Source organism: Paramormyrops kingsleyae, chromosome 10 (genome assembly GCF_048594095.1).
Source record: "Paramormyrops kingsleyae isolate MSU_618 chromosome 10, PKINGS_0.4, whole genome shotgun sequence".
NCBI lineage: Eukaryota > Metazoa > Chordata > Actinopteri > Osteoglossiformes > Mormyridae > Paramormyrops > Paramormyrops kingsleyae.
Window position 1 is genome coordinate 25,191,846 of NC_132806.1, and position 14,832 is coordinate 25,206,677.

Genomic DNA, 14,832 nt, shown 5'->3' on the forward strand with positions numbered 1-14,832 from the left:
TGTCATACCCTAAAAATTATACTTTGCAATTGAACCACAAGTCCCAAGTGAAAAGTAAAACCCTTTATTGTAACAAAAACCTCACTCCAACCTCCCCCAAACATATTTGTAGCCAACTACAACTCACCCCCCACCTCAGTCAAGTGCACACCGATTTACACCGATTTCTATACATTTTAAGTCACTCAAAGTTGATATGAAAGCTCTTTTCCTGTTCCTTCCGCCGGCTCTCACACAGCTTAGACACTTCTTCGACACGCCTCTGTAGAAGAACTGTAGAGATGAAGATATCTTAGATACTACACCAGAAGCACCAGGGGAGAAGTCAAATCCAGTTGGAGGCAGGAAATGTCACTCTATAAGCATTAAGTCACCCTTTGACTTAAATGTAAATGAATGTGAAATTGCTCTCTGCTGGAGACAGCCCAGCAAGGCAGGGGAGAAACACCTACCTGAGTTTTGATCAACCCACTGAAGAGAGTCCATGTGAGCGTTCAGGATTTTGCAGATCTGTTGAAGCTAAGGGAGAGATACTTTGTTACAGTGGATTTGGTTTCATTTTTATTTCTACTCACACACAGCAGAAGCAGGTGGTGATAACACATCTGGTCGATCCTTCTGCATATCATCTCTCCACTAGCCTTATCTTCTCTGTTTATACCCACTTCCATCACTTTCCCACCCCCCCCCCAGAACAGTTGGTAGGGTCCGTCATACCGGGTCACTGGTGTCCGCAGGGCCGCTGGACGTATTGAGGTGCTCGATGATCTCCTTCAGATCCTGGGCCATCCTTTTGAGCTGGGCATCTACGTTCTCTGCCAGCTTGTACCTGAGTACAGGAAGGTAAGACAGTGCAGCTCAGGAGACCAAAGACACACTGCCTGGTCCTATGCAAGACCCCAAACACCTATAATAAAACCTCTATACATGGCATAGGGCGATACCCACTTAATAAAAACCATAGCTTACAGAGCATGCGAGAGACTGAAGAGGCTTCAAAAAAACTGGTTAATCAACACTTAAGTGCTACTACATCTGGCCGTTCATTAGTAAGACCTACGTCCTCTCCCGTTCCTCGTCGGCATTCTGCATGTAGATGGTGCCGCTCTGCTCCTTGACCGACTCCTCCAGAGGACATAGCAGGTCTTCCAGCTCCTTCTGCTGTGACAGGATGAAGTCCAGCTCCTGGTCCAGCCTGTGCACCAGCCATAATACAACCACATCAGGATCTTTCCTCACTCATGCCCTCCAAACATCTTCGGTGTGATACAAATGAAATCACCACTTTGTGTTCAACAGCTGCACAGATTATATTAGCATGAAAAATCTTCTACGACAAAAGGAGCATCCCAGCGTTTTCATGCAGCATGGGCAGCGTGACTCAACAACTGCGCCCACTACCTTCATGCATCTCATTGGACATCAGACTCTACCTTCTCTGGTCCAGTTTCACCTTCTCCATTTCCGTGTGCAGGGTTGTAATCTAGGGTAATGGCAGTATAACAGGAATTCTATAAGTTTCAACAAGTTAAATTTAAGACTTTAAGACCTTTTTAAGACCATTATAAATGTAATTTAAGACACATTTCACATCCAAACTGGTAAAAAAAAAAAAAAAAAAAAACTATGAAGGATATGAAGGAAAATCTGAGTTCCAGAAATACTTTTATTCATTCAGCATGAACATTCAACTATTTTTCTTTTTTTTTGATGAGAGAAGATGCCAAGTTCTCATGTGAGTTAAAGGCTGACACACTAGGTAGGGTTATGCTCCAAAGAATTCTGACCAGGCTATACAGTTTGTAGTTAGTGGTTATTAGTTCCACCTTGGTTTCGTTTTGCAGTTATTTACAGTGTCATCATTACAATTTTCTCCAAAACACACATTAAAGAGAAAGACTTAAGCTAATGCAACTTTTTAAAAGTAATGTTGACTTCATAAAAATGTCATGACATTTTTTTTACCTTAAAATGTCTTCATTAAGACATTTTAAGGTAAAAAAAATTCAGATTAACATTGCTGTTTTTACTTTTTAAGGACTTATGAAATCACAGCATAATATTATAAGTCATTATTTCAAATCAATGAAACCGAAGATGCGGTTGGTCTCGTCAGGTGCCAGAAAAAGAACATGGTGTGTGAATTAGGTAGGCGCCCCCTCACCCTGAGGAAGCCACGGCAGGCGGGCCGGACCTCCTTACCTTCTCTCCGTTCTCGATGAGCATGCGGTCCCAGGCGTTGACCTGTGTGGCCTGCTGCAGGAAGTGTCTCTCCTGGTCTTCCAGCTCCAAGCTCCATTTGTTAATGAGGGACTCCAGTTGGGTGTAAGACATCACTGGCGGGGCACTGGAGGGGGGGGGGGGGGCAGGCAACAGGCCAAAGTCTGAGACAGGAGGAACCAAGAGAGACCCACAGCCAAAGACGAGCATGCCGGGCTGGCCTCACCTGACAGAGGCGGTGGTGGAGGTGGCGGTTAGGACAGTGCTAACAGGCGCCATGGTGCCTACAGGCTTCAGGCCCAGGGAGAATGACGTGGCACCGCTGATGGCTGCAGTTGCTAGGATACACAAGGATACTCACTTATGGCCGCCGCAGTAAAGTTCCAGGTAAAACTTAGGCAGATGTCGGTTCGCTGGCTGATACCTGTGGTGGCCGCACTGGTAGTCACTGCCCCCAGGGTTGGCTTGAGTAACAGACCCAGGCTGCCACTGGACACTGATGTAGTGGCAGTGCTGCCCGCTGTGGTCACCGATCCCACTGTCAGTGAGAAAAGGATCACTGGTTTTCAGAACCATCCCTAACATTAACAGTCCGAGCTGATGGCTCGTGAGAGTTTTACTTCTACAAAATGTACTGAGGGCAGAACAAACAAAAAAAAATTATTGGTTCAGAAAAATAGCCAATCAGATACTAGAGGAGGTGGGTCCAAGCAACTAGAGGAGGCAGGACCAAAACATCTGATTGGCAGGTCATACCACCTCTTCTACAATCTGACTGGCTCTCTCTGAACCGATCACTTTCCATTCTGCCCTCAGAACATTTTTGTGCAAGTAAAGCTCCCATGAGCGACTGCCTTCCAAGCTAAAACACAACACCGTCCAAGAGAATCTCTTAAGTATATTATCTTCGGGAAACCCAAATGCAGTCTAGTATACAGAAACTCTCATTTAACCCTAGCAAGTAAAGACTTTTATCATATTTGTTATTTTTAGGGCAGGACAACACCATGACTAAAGATAAAACAAAGAGCATTATGTCTGTGCACTCTACATGGAGATATTTTAATGTCGTCAATGTCATTTTTGGATAGGAAACGCACAGGTGAATCCCGCTGGGGCCGTAGGCGCTGCAGAGGCAATGGGTGCTGAGAAGAGGGAGGGGGCTGCAGCCTGGGTGACAGGAGCAGCGGTGGGGGCTGGAGCAGGGGTGGCTGGGAAAGAGAGGAAGGCGGCGGATGAACAGACTTGTGCATCACAACCTGAATAATCTCTGGCTCAGCTTCTAGGCCCAAATCAGCTACTTGTTTTTCAGCTGGTGGGTCATAAAACCATTTTCATTGGGTTGTGGAGTGTGAGGTTTAAAAAAAAATAATAATAAATTGAAATTTTTTGTGTTGGTCTTTTTTTGTTTTTCTATAGTGCATGAAGGCACTGTGCTATTATTGCGGCACTAATGTTCTATTCACTATTACCGCACTGATTTTTTATTAAATAAATGTGGTTCAAAATTTTAGAAAAAATGGGCACTGACTTAATGACCAAGGAAACATGCAGGTCCTGATCCTAAACCAGCTGAGAACCTCTGGCAAATGCATTGTTTCAACCAGATACGGCTGAAAAGAAGACTCCCAAGAACTACATTTGTGCAGGAAATATTAAGTCTTCGACATGCTTTTTCTCAGAATACCTGAAGGTTTGATTCCAAAAGCAAAGCCAGAACCCTGGATTGCGGCCGCTGCAGCTGTGGAAGCTGGGACAGTCGAACCAAGAGTCAGACCTGGACACAGAGAAAACAGGCCTCGCATTCAAGTCCAACACACTAAGGCAGAGGGCAAAAGAAAAAACAACTGAACTGCAATTTCAATTATACCTCAAAAAACACCTTAGTTTCAAATTAAATGACATCTTCACTAGTGCACAATTTATACTAAATATAGTATTCAATCAGCTGAAGTCGTTCTTTGATCTAGAGATCACAGGCAAGGAAAATCTATTAACTAACTCCTACAAGCATTTCAATAAATACTTTGTAACAATGATTACGATACCGTGTCTTAAAATAAATTCACTCATTGGTGGACTGAGTTCATTTAATATTATTGGGATGTGTGTGCACATTCTTATAGAAATATGAAGCAATATCTCACCGGGTGTAGGACCCCCTAGGGAAAATGTGGGCTGGGTTGTGGGGGCAGATGTACCGGCCCCAAAAGAGAAGCCAGCCCCAGCCGCTGCTGTGCTCGACGCAGTGGTGACCTGAACTTTGGTCACGCCAAAACTGAATCCACCCGACGGCTGGGCGGTGGAGGCGCCTCCGAGGGAGAAACCCCCTGCGGGTGGCTGGGACGTCGGCGCTGCTGCGGGTGCAGCTGTGGCTTGGGTGGACAGACCCCCCCCAAACGTAAACCCCGAGCCTGAGGAGGAAGCTACCAAGGAGCCCAGCGTCAGTCCTGTTGTGGCAGGCTGGGATGTGGTTAGACCCAGGCCAGGCTTGGGAGTGGAAGTGCTGAGTGTTGGAAATATATGAAAAACAAAAGGATCGATGCATAACCCGACAGTACAAAAACAATTCTGCAATTTAACAGTAAAATGAAACACAAACAAGGTATACATATGGGTAAAATTGGAGACCTCTTTAAATAAAATTCTGATCATCAAAAGAAGATAAGAACAATTAGCATACTAGAACATAGGTATTGCTTTGCACTGGTCACCACAACCATTATATTCCTTAGATTATTTTTTATAGCAGTTAACCTTAATACAGCAACCAAATCCTCAGCTGAGCAACCTGAATCAATCCAGTTTTACATGACGGAGCCCAGAAGCAAGTGGCACTTTCAATACCATCCTCACCCAAAAGAGAAGCCTCCCCCAGTACTGCTACTCTGTGCTGGGGTGCCAAAGCTGAAACTTGACTGTGTAGCTCCCTGAGGAGGCAGGGAGAAGAAGCTGGTGGTCTGGCCGGTTGCCGCAGGGGCTTGAGCTGGGGTCTGCATTGCGGAACCAAACGAAAAGCCCCCTCCAGCTGCAGGGGCTGGTGTGCTGTTGGTCAGCCCAAAGCCAGTGGAGGGTGCAGCTCCGGCTGCAGGGGCTGGTGTGCTGTTGGCCAGCCCAAAGCCAGTGGAAGGTACAGCCCCGGCTGCAGCCTTTGGCGTACCGAAGGAGAATCCTGTGGTCTGGCCAAAATTAAACCCACTCATTTTGGCTCCTGGGAATAAAAGAAAACATGAATGACATCACAAAACATTATATAAAACAAACAAATTCAAAACAATTCAACATATAAAACACACACACGCACACAAAAGTTGAACGATAAATTTAATGCTAATATCAGTATGAAAGCACTTTCTATCTCTTTACTGTAGCTGTATTTAACGGAGACTCCTTCACTTTGTCTAAATAAAATAAAGAACAATGTAAACATATAACAAAAAATATATTAATATGTTCTGCATGTTTCTACCAATCATTTCAATGTACGATACTCCGTTTGCAAGAAACATAAATGAAAATGCAATGATACAGTTAGAGTGATATTTTCTCCCGGTTTTCAATTATGTATCAACTTTTTACCTACTAATTAGTTATTTAATACAAGAGAGCTTATCAGGAAACGTTGACTACCGATACACTAGGTAGTACGAAGCAACCAACACACAACTGTAATCAAGTTAGCCAAATACGTTTAAAAAACGAGGTAAAACTATAACTCTGAACTGTAATTTCTACAATTACGCTACACGAAAGATTTCAAGTTAGTAACCGGCTTAGTTATAACTTTAAAAATGATTCAATACAAAACTCAGGTGCGTTATTCGGTATTCGCTAAAATTAGCTCCGCTGACATTTTCCGTCTAAGAAAATGGCGACAAAAATATTTAACAACATTTTAAACACGAGATGTTCTTATTGTACCGTAGATACTTTCCAACACATCATATATTAATTATTACATTACCTTCTTAATGTACTTTAATGAAATAACCTGCCACCGACAACCCACGTCGTCATATACAAAACTAGCGGCAAGGAGATCCGTCACTCCTGCGCGACTCACAAGCTTAGGGCCCAGAAGGCAACCACGGCAATGCCTGCTCTATTTCAGTCAAATGTATTATATTAAATACATGATTCGGTGATGAAAAAACAGCAAGACATTAGTTATAGTATTAATAGGTAAAAGAAAAAATCAAAATGAAAGAAAAGTTAAACGACTCATTAGGCAGCTCTCTTCCAGCTGAAATGGCATTTCCATGTACTTTGGATAATGTGGCATATCGGTACTTTATTTTTTATTATTGAAACAAGTATTTAACTATTGACACATTCTCAACGATACCAAATACAACAAGATATAGCATTGCGTTGAACTGCATAATAATATTATAGAAGAAAGAAAAAACAAATACCTACTAAGGATCCAATTGCAACAATCAGAAATTTCTCCAATAAAGGACGCAATTTCAGGGCTTTTCTGTGTTTCATAAATGTAAGTGATAAAACATATAGGTTAAAATCGTTCTTCCAATATTCTGTCTGGGAGGTAACACAAATACACTGACATGTATGTATTTAGTATTTACATATCACAAGAAGAACATTGACTACAATATCCTTATTCTCCTCTAGACACATCGGGACTGAGGGGACGGGGGACGGGGTAGCTTTGGGGAATGTCTCTTGATAGTTCTGATTTTTTTTGTTAACTGGAAGATTATTTGCATGTGCCCTTTAAATGGTATTTTGACTAGCATCGCACATATTTGGATGTGCCTAACGCAATCATTATCGTGTTTTCGTTTTAGCTATTTATATTTAATTTCCTGTGATATCTTTATTATATCTCAATCGTTAATTTGATCAATTAAACCACGTGGATAGGGTTAAAAAAAGCAGGCATGTGACCCACCAGCTACATATATTGCCGCCCTACATCCTCTCCACTGCATGATGAGTGACTTGGGCGTGCGTCCAGTACCGCTGGATCTAGGCGTGCTGAGGGTGCTTTAGTACCCCTGCTGGTAGTTAGTGGTAATTTTGTGTCAATACTTTAGGGCAGGGCTGGCCAAGCTTATTCGCCGGTGTGTATGCGGGTTTTCGCTGCAACTCCCCAAGTAGATTACTAATTAGAGGAGTGATTGGCTGAAGAGTCCTCACACCTGGGTTTGAACAGCTGACCAACAGGTTATCCCAAAAACCTGCATACACACCGGCCCTTTGCGGATAAGATTGGCAACCCCTGCTTTAGGGATTCGTGTGAATACCTGTAGTTTCCGCTAAAAAACATAGCGCAATGTTAATGATCTCGCAGTGTTTCTCAGAGGCGATTTAATTATTATTTCTCAAAAAAGATTACCGTTGTTAGGTGTTGATAGCTACCGATCATACAAAAGTCTATTGCAGCGTTTCCAACTTTGGTCAGCTGGCTGAGATTTTCAATTGGAGACAAGTATGCACACGTTTACATGTATGTAACAGTTTTATTACCTTGTACAGAGTCTGTAGAGTTTGCAAACTACCCCAACGCTTTTGATGTAGCTAATTTTAGGTTTACAATGGAATAATATAGATTTGCAGTAAGATTTCTTACGTGAGCGCGAGACTGAAAGCGAGTGTCAGGCCTGATGCGTGAGAGTTGGTCGTTACAATTTTCAGAGCCATGAGCTCAAAACCGTATTCCCGCGCGTTTGCGTCCGTCTTCCTGTTCTTATTGCTTAAGGTAGCATTTAACACGGGCACCTAAAATGTGCAAGATATTAGCCCTTGAGGGAATAATTAATTAAATAAAGGGAATGATTCTATAAGGCTGTAACTAATCAAAACGAGAACTGACTGGCGCGCCGGCAAGGCAAGGCTACCTAATCGGAACAGATAGGGGGGGCGACAGAGAATATCAGCGACCCCTACTTATCTTTTAGCCTTCCAGAAGGACTACGAGCCGGCTGGAGTCACACATGTGCTTGTCACGTAGACGGAAGGTACCGAGAAAGGGGGGGGATGCCCAAAGGGCTTTAAAAGGGATACAGCTGATACATATGGCAGAACCTCCTCCTGTACATGCTGAATGTATGTCAGACGGCCGCTCCCGGATTGCAATCTGTCAGACGATAAACCGGTGATTTGCAACTTCTCCCCGTGTCAGCTGTGAATCTCTTCTCATCCACGGACGCGGTGGAGACGGCGTGATCCAACACCCTCTGGGCCCATGCTATAGATGTACATGCTGAACCTATGCATTATTTTTTTCAACATTATAGCCTGCATTTTTACATGCTTCTCTTCATGTTACTGTTAATTTTAATTTTTGTTTTTGTGACATTGTCCTCTTTGAGGTGCAGAGTTCAAAAATGAATGGTTTCAGTTGATTCTTTCAGGATTATATTTGGATCAAAAAAATTGCAAGAGTATATTTGGAGATACATAGCCTACTAAGCAAAAAAAAAAAAAACACTTCAATGTGGGGAATATGAAATGACTCACTTGTCAAAGAGCTGTTTGATCATCTCTGAAAGGCACTCATTTGCTGCACAATAAGCTATTCTGCATTTGTAATTTGCAATTAAAATGCAGTTCTTTGAGATGAAGTGGAGGAAGCGACAGCAGCTGCTTTGGTCGTGTGTGTGAGGCTGACACGCTTTAGGCTTGGGGCCCTCAGGATATGTGAGAGTGTTCAAAATATCCAGTCCTTGGTGTGCAATTGTTTATCTGTCATCCACTTATTCTGCAGTTGCTACTAGATTCTTTCTCAAAAGATATTTCTTTGTATAGCTTTTCTCAAGCCTGGATTTCGACCCAAGATAGAAGACAGGCAACCCACTAGTTCCTTTTTGTATAACAGAAGTAAAATCAAGAATCTACCCCTGATTTAAGAAGGTTTCACTAACATTCGCTAACATTACCACAGTGGAGTTCACATGTTCTACTCGTGCCATTGTGGGATCTTCTCTGGTTTTCCTTCACAGTCTAGAAACAGGCTAATGTGGAGTTGCCACACTGTCCTAAGGTGTGACTCTGTGTGTGAGTGCCCTGCAAGGGGTTGGCACCCCAACCTGGGTTATTCCCTGCCATGCACCTGGATAGGATGAGTGGATACAGAAAATGGATGAAGGGATACCTAACATGTCTACCTAACATACTGAAATATAGTGCAGTATAAGTTAGTAGAATTTTAAGTTGCATCAAATGAAAATCGACAAAATTACAATAATCCATTTGCATTGTAAATGGGACAGTTTATTGTTCTTTCTGGAAAAAAATCCAGATATGGAATCATGGGGACAAACACAGGCTCCTGATTATGTATAATCAATGAAATTTAAGTTTCTGACATTTTCGGACCCACTATAGAAATTTTAGGGCAAAGTTGTATTCTGTGAGCAGAAATATACAGTACAGATATTTTATGGGTTCCACTGAAATAAAGGTAGCTGATTACGAGAAAGATCTCGGTATGTATGCTGATGCTTCCATGTCCCACTCTCGCCAATGTGGGGAAGCAATAAAAAAGGCGAACAGAATGTTGGGTTATATCTCTAGATGTGTGGAGTTTAAGTCAAGGGAGGTGATGTTACACTTATATAATTCCTTGGTAAGACCCCACCTAGAATACTGTGTGCAGGTTTGGTCACCATACCTCAAGAAGGACATTGCTGCCTTAGAAAAGGTGCAACGAAGAGCTACGAGAATGATTCCTGGTCTTAGAGGAATGTCTTACGAGGAGAGGTTAGCGGAACTGAATCTGTTTAGCCTTGAGCAAAGGAGACTAAGGGGGGATATGATTCAGGTCTATAAGATTCTAACGGGTCTGGATGTTGTTCAGCCAAATGACTATTTCAATATTAGTCTAAATACTAGAACTCGTGGCCATAAGTGGAAATTAGCGGGAGAACATTTTAAAACAAATTTGAGGAAGCACTTCTTTACACAGCGTGTAGTCAGAGTATGGAATAGTCTTCCTGCTATTGTAGTGGAAGCTAAAACCATGGGTTCCTTTAAATCAGAGCTAGATAAGATTTTAACAACTCTGAGCTATTAGCTAAGTTCTCCCCAAACGAGCTTGATGGGCCGAATGGCCTCCTCTCGTTTGTAAATTTCTTATGTTCTTATGTGTGTGGTTTTGCCGGATGTAGGAGAGAAAGACTGTCATTACTGTATCTGTGTACAAAATGCAGTAACCCAAACTGGGTTTCCTCCAGATGATCCAGTTTCTTTCCAAAATCCAAAGGTTTGTGTTTTAGGAGAATCGGTGGCTCTATATTGCCTGTTATGCATGTGTCTGCTTCGGATTGGACAGGTGTCCCATTCAGGGTATCCCCTGCACCGTGCGTTGTGAAGATTGGATACTATAGGGATGAAAGCGGATATGTTTACAGCAGGCTGTGCGCCTCGCTGCATGTGCCGTCTGCATCGCAGCTGCTCTCGTTGCCATCAGCGTCAGACAGTAGGCCGCTGCCGGTGCAGCGCATTTGGCACTCAAGCTGAGTGAGCCGCTGCTTAAGCTTCTGCTGTGTGGCCGTGTACTCGCCGAGCATCCTGGCAAACCGGGTCTGGAGGGTGTCCAGCGAGGCCTCTAGCCGCTCTACCTTTTCCTCCATCTCCTCCCCGCCTAGCCCTGCCCCCATGTTCTCATCCAGCAAACCTTCTTTCAGCAGGATCTCCCGGCCCCGTTCCTCCAGTGCCTTCTTGGCATCTGGGTATTCCATCACTGCCTCCATAAGGTCATCCTTGGAAAGGCAGAAGAGGTCCGAGTAGCCGATGCTACGGATGTTAGCGGTCCTGCGGTTACCCATCTTGCTGCCCTGAATGTTGAGGATACTAATCTCACCAAAGCAGCTTCCCGATGTCAGTGTAGCGAACTGAGTGACACCATCATCCGCGACCACTGCCAGCCGACCCTCCTTGATGATGTACATCTCTTTGCCAATGTCACCCTTGCGGCAGATATAGTCACCGGGACTGAAGACCTGTGGTCGCAGCTTCAGGACGAGTTCCACCAACAGACCGGCCTCGCAGTCCTGGAAGATGCGCACCTTCTTCAGCGTCTCCAGGTGCACATTGATGGCGATTTCAGCCCGGAGCTTGTTGGGCAGATTCTTCAGCACCTCCTGCTCATCCATTGTCTTCTTGTTGGTCCAAAGGTAGTCGAACCACTTGATGACGCGCGCCTCTAGGTCCTTGCTCACCTTGCGGAACTGCATGTAGTGCTTGATGGCATCAATGCGAGACTGGAACTCTGCCCGTGTGGCATTCATATTCGAGATCATTGCACCCACATTTCCCACGATGGTAGCAAAGATCAGCACGCCCACAAGGAAGTCAAAGACTACAAAGAGGTACTCCTCATCCCGGACAGGTGGAGGCATCTCCCCAATTGTGGTTAGGGTGAGTGTGGACCAGTACAGACAGTAGATGTATCCACGGGTCAGTGAACTGAATTCAGGGTCGGTGATGTTGGGGTACACCCAGGTATCAGAGCCGAAGCCCAGTGACTTGGAGATGGCAAAGTAGATGCAGGCATTCCAGTGTATGATAACCAGGATGTAGAGCACTAGGTTGCAGATGCGGAATATATTGGGGTAGTTGGTGCGTGTCTCAGTGCGGTCAAAGAATTCGAACAGACGGGAGAATCGAAGCAGTCGGTTGAATCGCAGCTGTGGCTTGTGTATGCCCAGGATGATGTAAGCTAGGTCCGTCGGTAGGATGGAGAGCGTGTCCAGTTTGAACTGGGTTGTGTGGATGTAGTTGTCCCGTAATTTCAGCAAGTCCTTCACTAGCAAGCCCTGCTCCAGGAACCCTACAGAGAAAAATAAACCACACCAGGATGGTCTGACTGAGTTTCACTGTGATTGTGGGGTACAGACCTCAGTTTATTTAAACTTTACTGAGTTTATTTTAACAACCAATGTGGCTGTTTGAGAGCATCCAGGTAATTTGTGGCTGAATTTAGACGCCTGAATGAAAATTATGGGTTGTGAGAGAATCACCCTATGACATCAGCTGAATTAAACACAAGTACCGTAAAATATTTGGTTTAATTGGCAGACTAACAAGTTAGACAACAGACAAAAAGTTCTCCAGAAAAATGTGCTTTTGTACAAGGCTGGCTCCTGCCTTCACATGGAGGTGGGCAGAGTTCTTTCGAGGAATCAGGGTGTGATTTTAGTACAAGGTTTATTTTTTTAGTCTTACTTCCTATTCACCTATTTAGTTCCTATAATTTTGTAAATTCTGGTTTTGGTTGGCAATTTTCCTGCTCATTGGGCGGGTCAGAACAACACTCAGTCTAACCAGTGCGCAGCCGAACACAGGAGTCTAGGATGTAGACTGCATCAGAGAGGTAGTCCAGCACCAGCCACAGGATGAAGCCTTCCGTCTGTAGCTCATCAAAGCAGGCCCTGTGTGTAGACAGAGATATGGAGGGAGAAGTGAAGGGCCAATCAGAGAGCAGCAGAATATAACTGAGGAAAACAAACAATCTATTATCTTCAAACACCAACATTATAAAATACGTGGATCAGGCAGCATGTTGATCATGAACTTTTGATCCTGGGAGGTGCTGGAATGTCATACCACCTGACAAAGGAAAGATGATTTAGATCAATTCACCCGCTGAGAAATGAGTGGGAGTACTGGACAGCCTGACCTTGCGGAGCAGGTGGACTGAGCTGTGAATTCAACGAGCGGGCAGTGGCCTTGGGAACACTGGGCCAGGAAACGCGGAGCTGTCTGTGTGCCTGAAGGCTACACCTTTAGATCTCATAGGAGAAACTGCTGTATAAAGGTCCGCTTAATACAGTTTTTAAGTAAACATAAAGGATGAATGAGTAAAACAGGTATAAAGTTATTAAAATCAAAGCATCTCCAAGTACATAATGAATGTGACATGTGGCATGAAGTCTATGTTGTAGTCTAAGGTGAGTCTGAATGTGTGAATTTGCTGCATCACTGTACCTGGCCACTAGGAAGCACCAGTTATATAGTACAGCCGTCGCAATTACGAAGAGCCACCGGTAATACATGTCATCTGCTGGTGCCAGGATGAACACATTAGACTTCTTTCTGAGGGTCCCAAGAGAACATGATATAAAATCAGAAGCTGGTGAAAAAGCAATCCTTGGTATGATATTTCAGCCATATCATGAATATGCATCGTATCTGTTAGAGAGGAACTGCATGTATTCTACGTAAATTTTGAAAAGGAGCCGCAGGATGTGTCACCGGGCATACTTGGGTCGGTTGATTTTGGTGCTGCTGCCGTCGGGTTGGCTGTTGCTGATGCGACTGGGCGCGACCTGCAGCTCAGGCCCGCGGAACCTCTCCAGGAATGAGTCGGGACGCTGTTCCTCCTCCTCTAGCAAGCTCTTGTGGGCCCATTCCCTCAGCGTGATCACCATGCCTACCAGGCTGTGAGAAGGGCAAACCAATTATGGTGTATGATCTACAGATCCACCAACCTGCGATTCACCCTATTGGACACCCCCGCTCACCGTGACATGGCTCCCCTTCCACGGAAAGATCTGTCGGAGTTCAGGCCCTGGGCCTCGATGGTGCCCACCCTCTGCAGCTCAGAGCATGTGTCGTCACACACAGAGTGCACACTGTGGGAACGAGGTCACAAGTGCAAGATCAGGTGGGGCACAGAAGAGCCAACAACCTCCCACACTCCAGGGAATGCTCATTAAAGGCTTATTAATATTCATAAAAGAAGTGCTACCTGATTGGTCGGTGAAGCTATTGGGAAACTAGCCCCTGTTTTGTAGTGCAGCACACTCTCTCAAATTAAGACAATCTTTGGGCTGTGATGCTTTTGGGATATGCTGCTCTTTTGTGGTGCAAAAAAGCTAGCTAAGTTAGCCTGGGTGAAAGCAGCCAATCAGGTAGTGCTTCCTATTTGAATAATAATGAGCCTACTTGCCGGAACACATGAAGCTCACCAGCTCATGGTGCTGTCGGCTCTCTCAGACTCCTCTTCCATGGACGTCTTCACTGAGAGCCTGTGCACTGAAAGGTCCGAGCTCTCCGCCACCTGTCCGGTCATTCCCCTGCTACAGGGACTCACAAAGCGAGTTGCTTGAGTTAATGGACATCCTGCTAGCCGAGATCATGGTACGTAGGTGTTAACACCACTATATTGTACAAAGCACTCTTCTCACAAGCAGAGGATCAAATGAGTGTGCTGTCAACTGCTTCAAGCGGGTGTTAACTTTTTCCCATTTACTGGTACTCTGCCAGTACACTTCTAGCACTGACCTATACTTCATAGTCACCATTGTGTTTAGGATAATATTTCTAGTGAAATGGAAGTACATAACTCAAAGAAAGTAGATACGAGCCCAGAGTTGCATAGTTGCATGTCATCCATTAGCTGGTCTGTTGCTTTAAAAGTTTGATATTTAGTACTTTTCAAAAACTTCTTGTTTTGGCCAACATCATCACAGTCAAACCATTTGATGGAGACACTTGCGGAGACACTCAGAGTATCAAAACCATGGCTGTCAACAGAAGTTTTTTCCTTTTTCTCTGGTGCAGGTGTAAGTTAGAAGACAGATAGCAGAGAAAAGCACTAGAGCACTCAGTTCACGAGTGTTGCATTAATGAGCCTCATTG

The 14,832-nt window shown here is 44.3% G+C and overlaps 2 protein-coding genes across 3 annotated transcripts; both read right to left on the reverse strand.

Moving 5' to 3' along the window:
• Nucleotides 1–48: 48 nt before the first annotated feature.
• On the reverse strand, nt 49–6,311 carry nup62l (nucleoporin 62 like). The gene is made up of 13 exons (XM_023816384.2): nt 6,185–6,311; nt 5,077–5,431; nt 4,368–4,726; nt 3,908–3,997; nt 3,321–3,431; nt 2,645–2,758; nt 2,447–2,558; nt 2,203–2,347; nt 1,434–1,483; nt 1,061–1,195; nt 718–829; nt 453–519; nt 49–273 (listed from the first exon to the last, which is right to left on the reverse strand). The coding sequence occupies exons 2-13, from the start codon at nt 5,421–5,423 to the stop codon at nt 182–184; spliced, it is 1,734 nt and encodes a 577-aa protein (XP_023672152.1). The 5' UTR covers nt 5,424–5,431; nt 6,185–6,311; the 3' UTR covers nt 49–181.
• Nucleotides 6,312–9,450: 3,139 nt separating this feature from the next.
• cnga2a (cyclic nucleotide gated channel subunit alpha 2a) lies at nt 9,451–14,263 on the reverse strand. Of its 2 annotated transcripts, XM_023816368.2 has the most exons (6): nt 14,160–14,263; nt 13,713–13,823; nt 13,453–13,629; nt 13,177–13,284; nt 12,514–12,620; nt 9,451–12,019 (listed from the first exon to the last, which is right to left on the reverse strand). In XM_023816368.2, exons 1-6 carry the CDS (start codon nt 14,261–14,263, stop codon nt 10,593–10,595), a joined length of 2,034 nt encoding a protein of 677 aa, XP_023672136.1. In that variant the 3' UTR covers nt 9,451–10,592. The 2 variants fall into 2 exon arrangements, with proteins under 2 accessions (XP_023672136.1, XP_023672137.1); XM_023816369.2 differs by lacking the exons at nt 13,177–13,284; nt 13,453–13,629; nt 13,713–13,823; nt 14,160–14,263 and adding an exon at nt 12,723–12,979.
• Nucleotides 14,264–14,832: the final 569 nt, after the last annotated feature.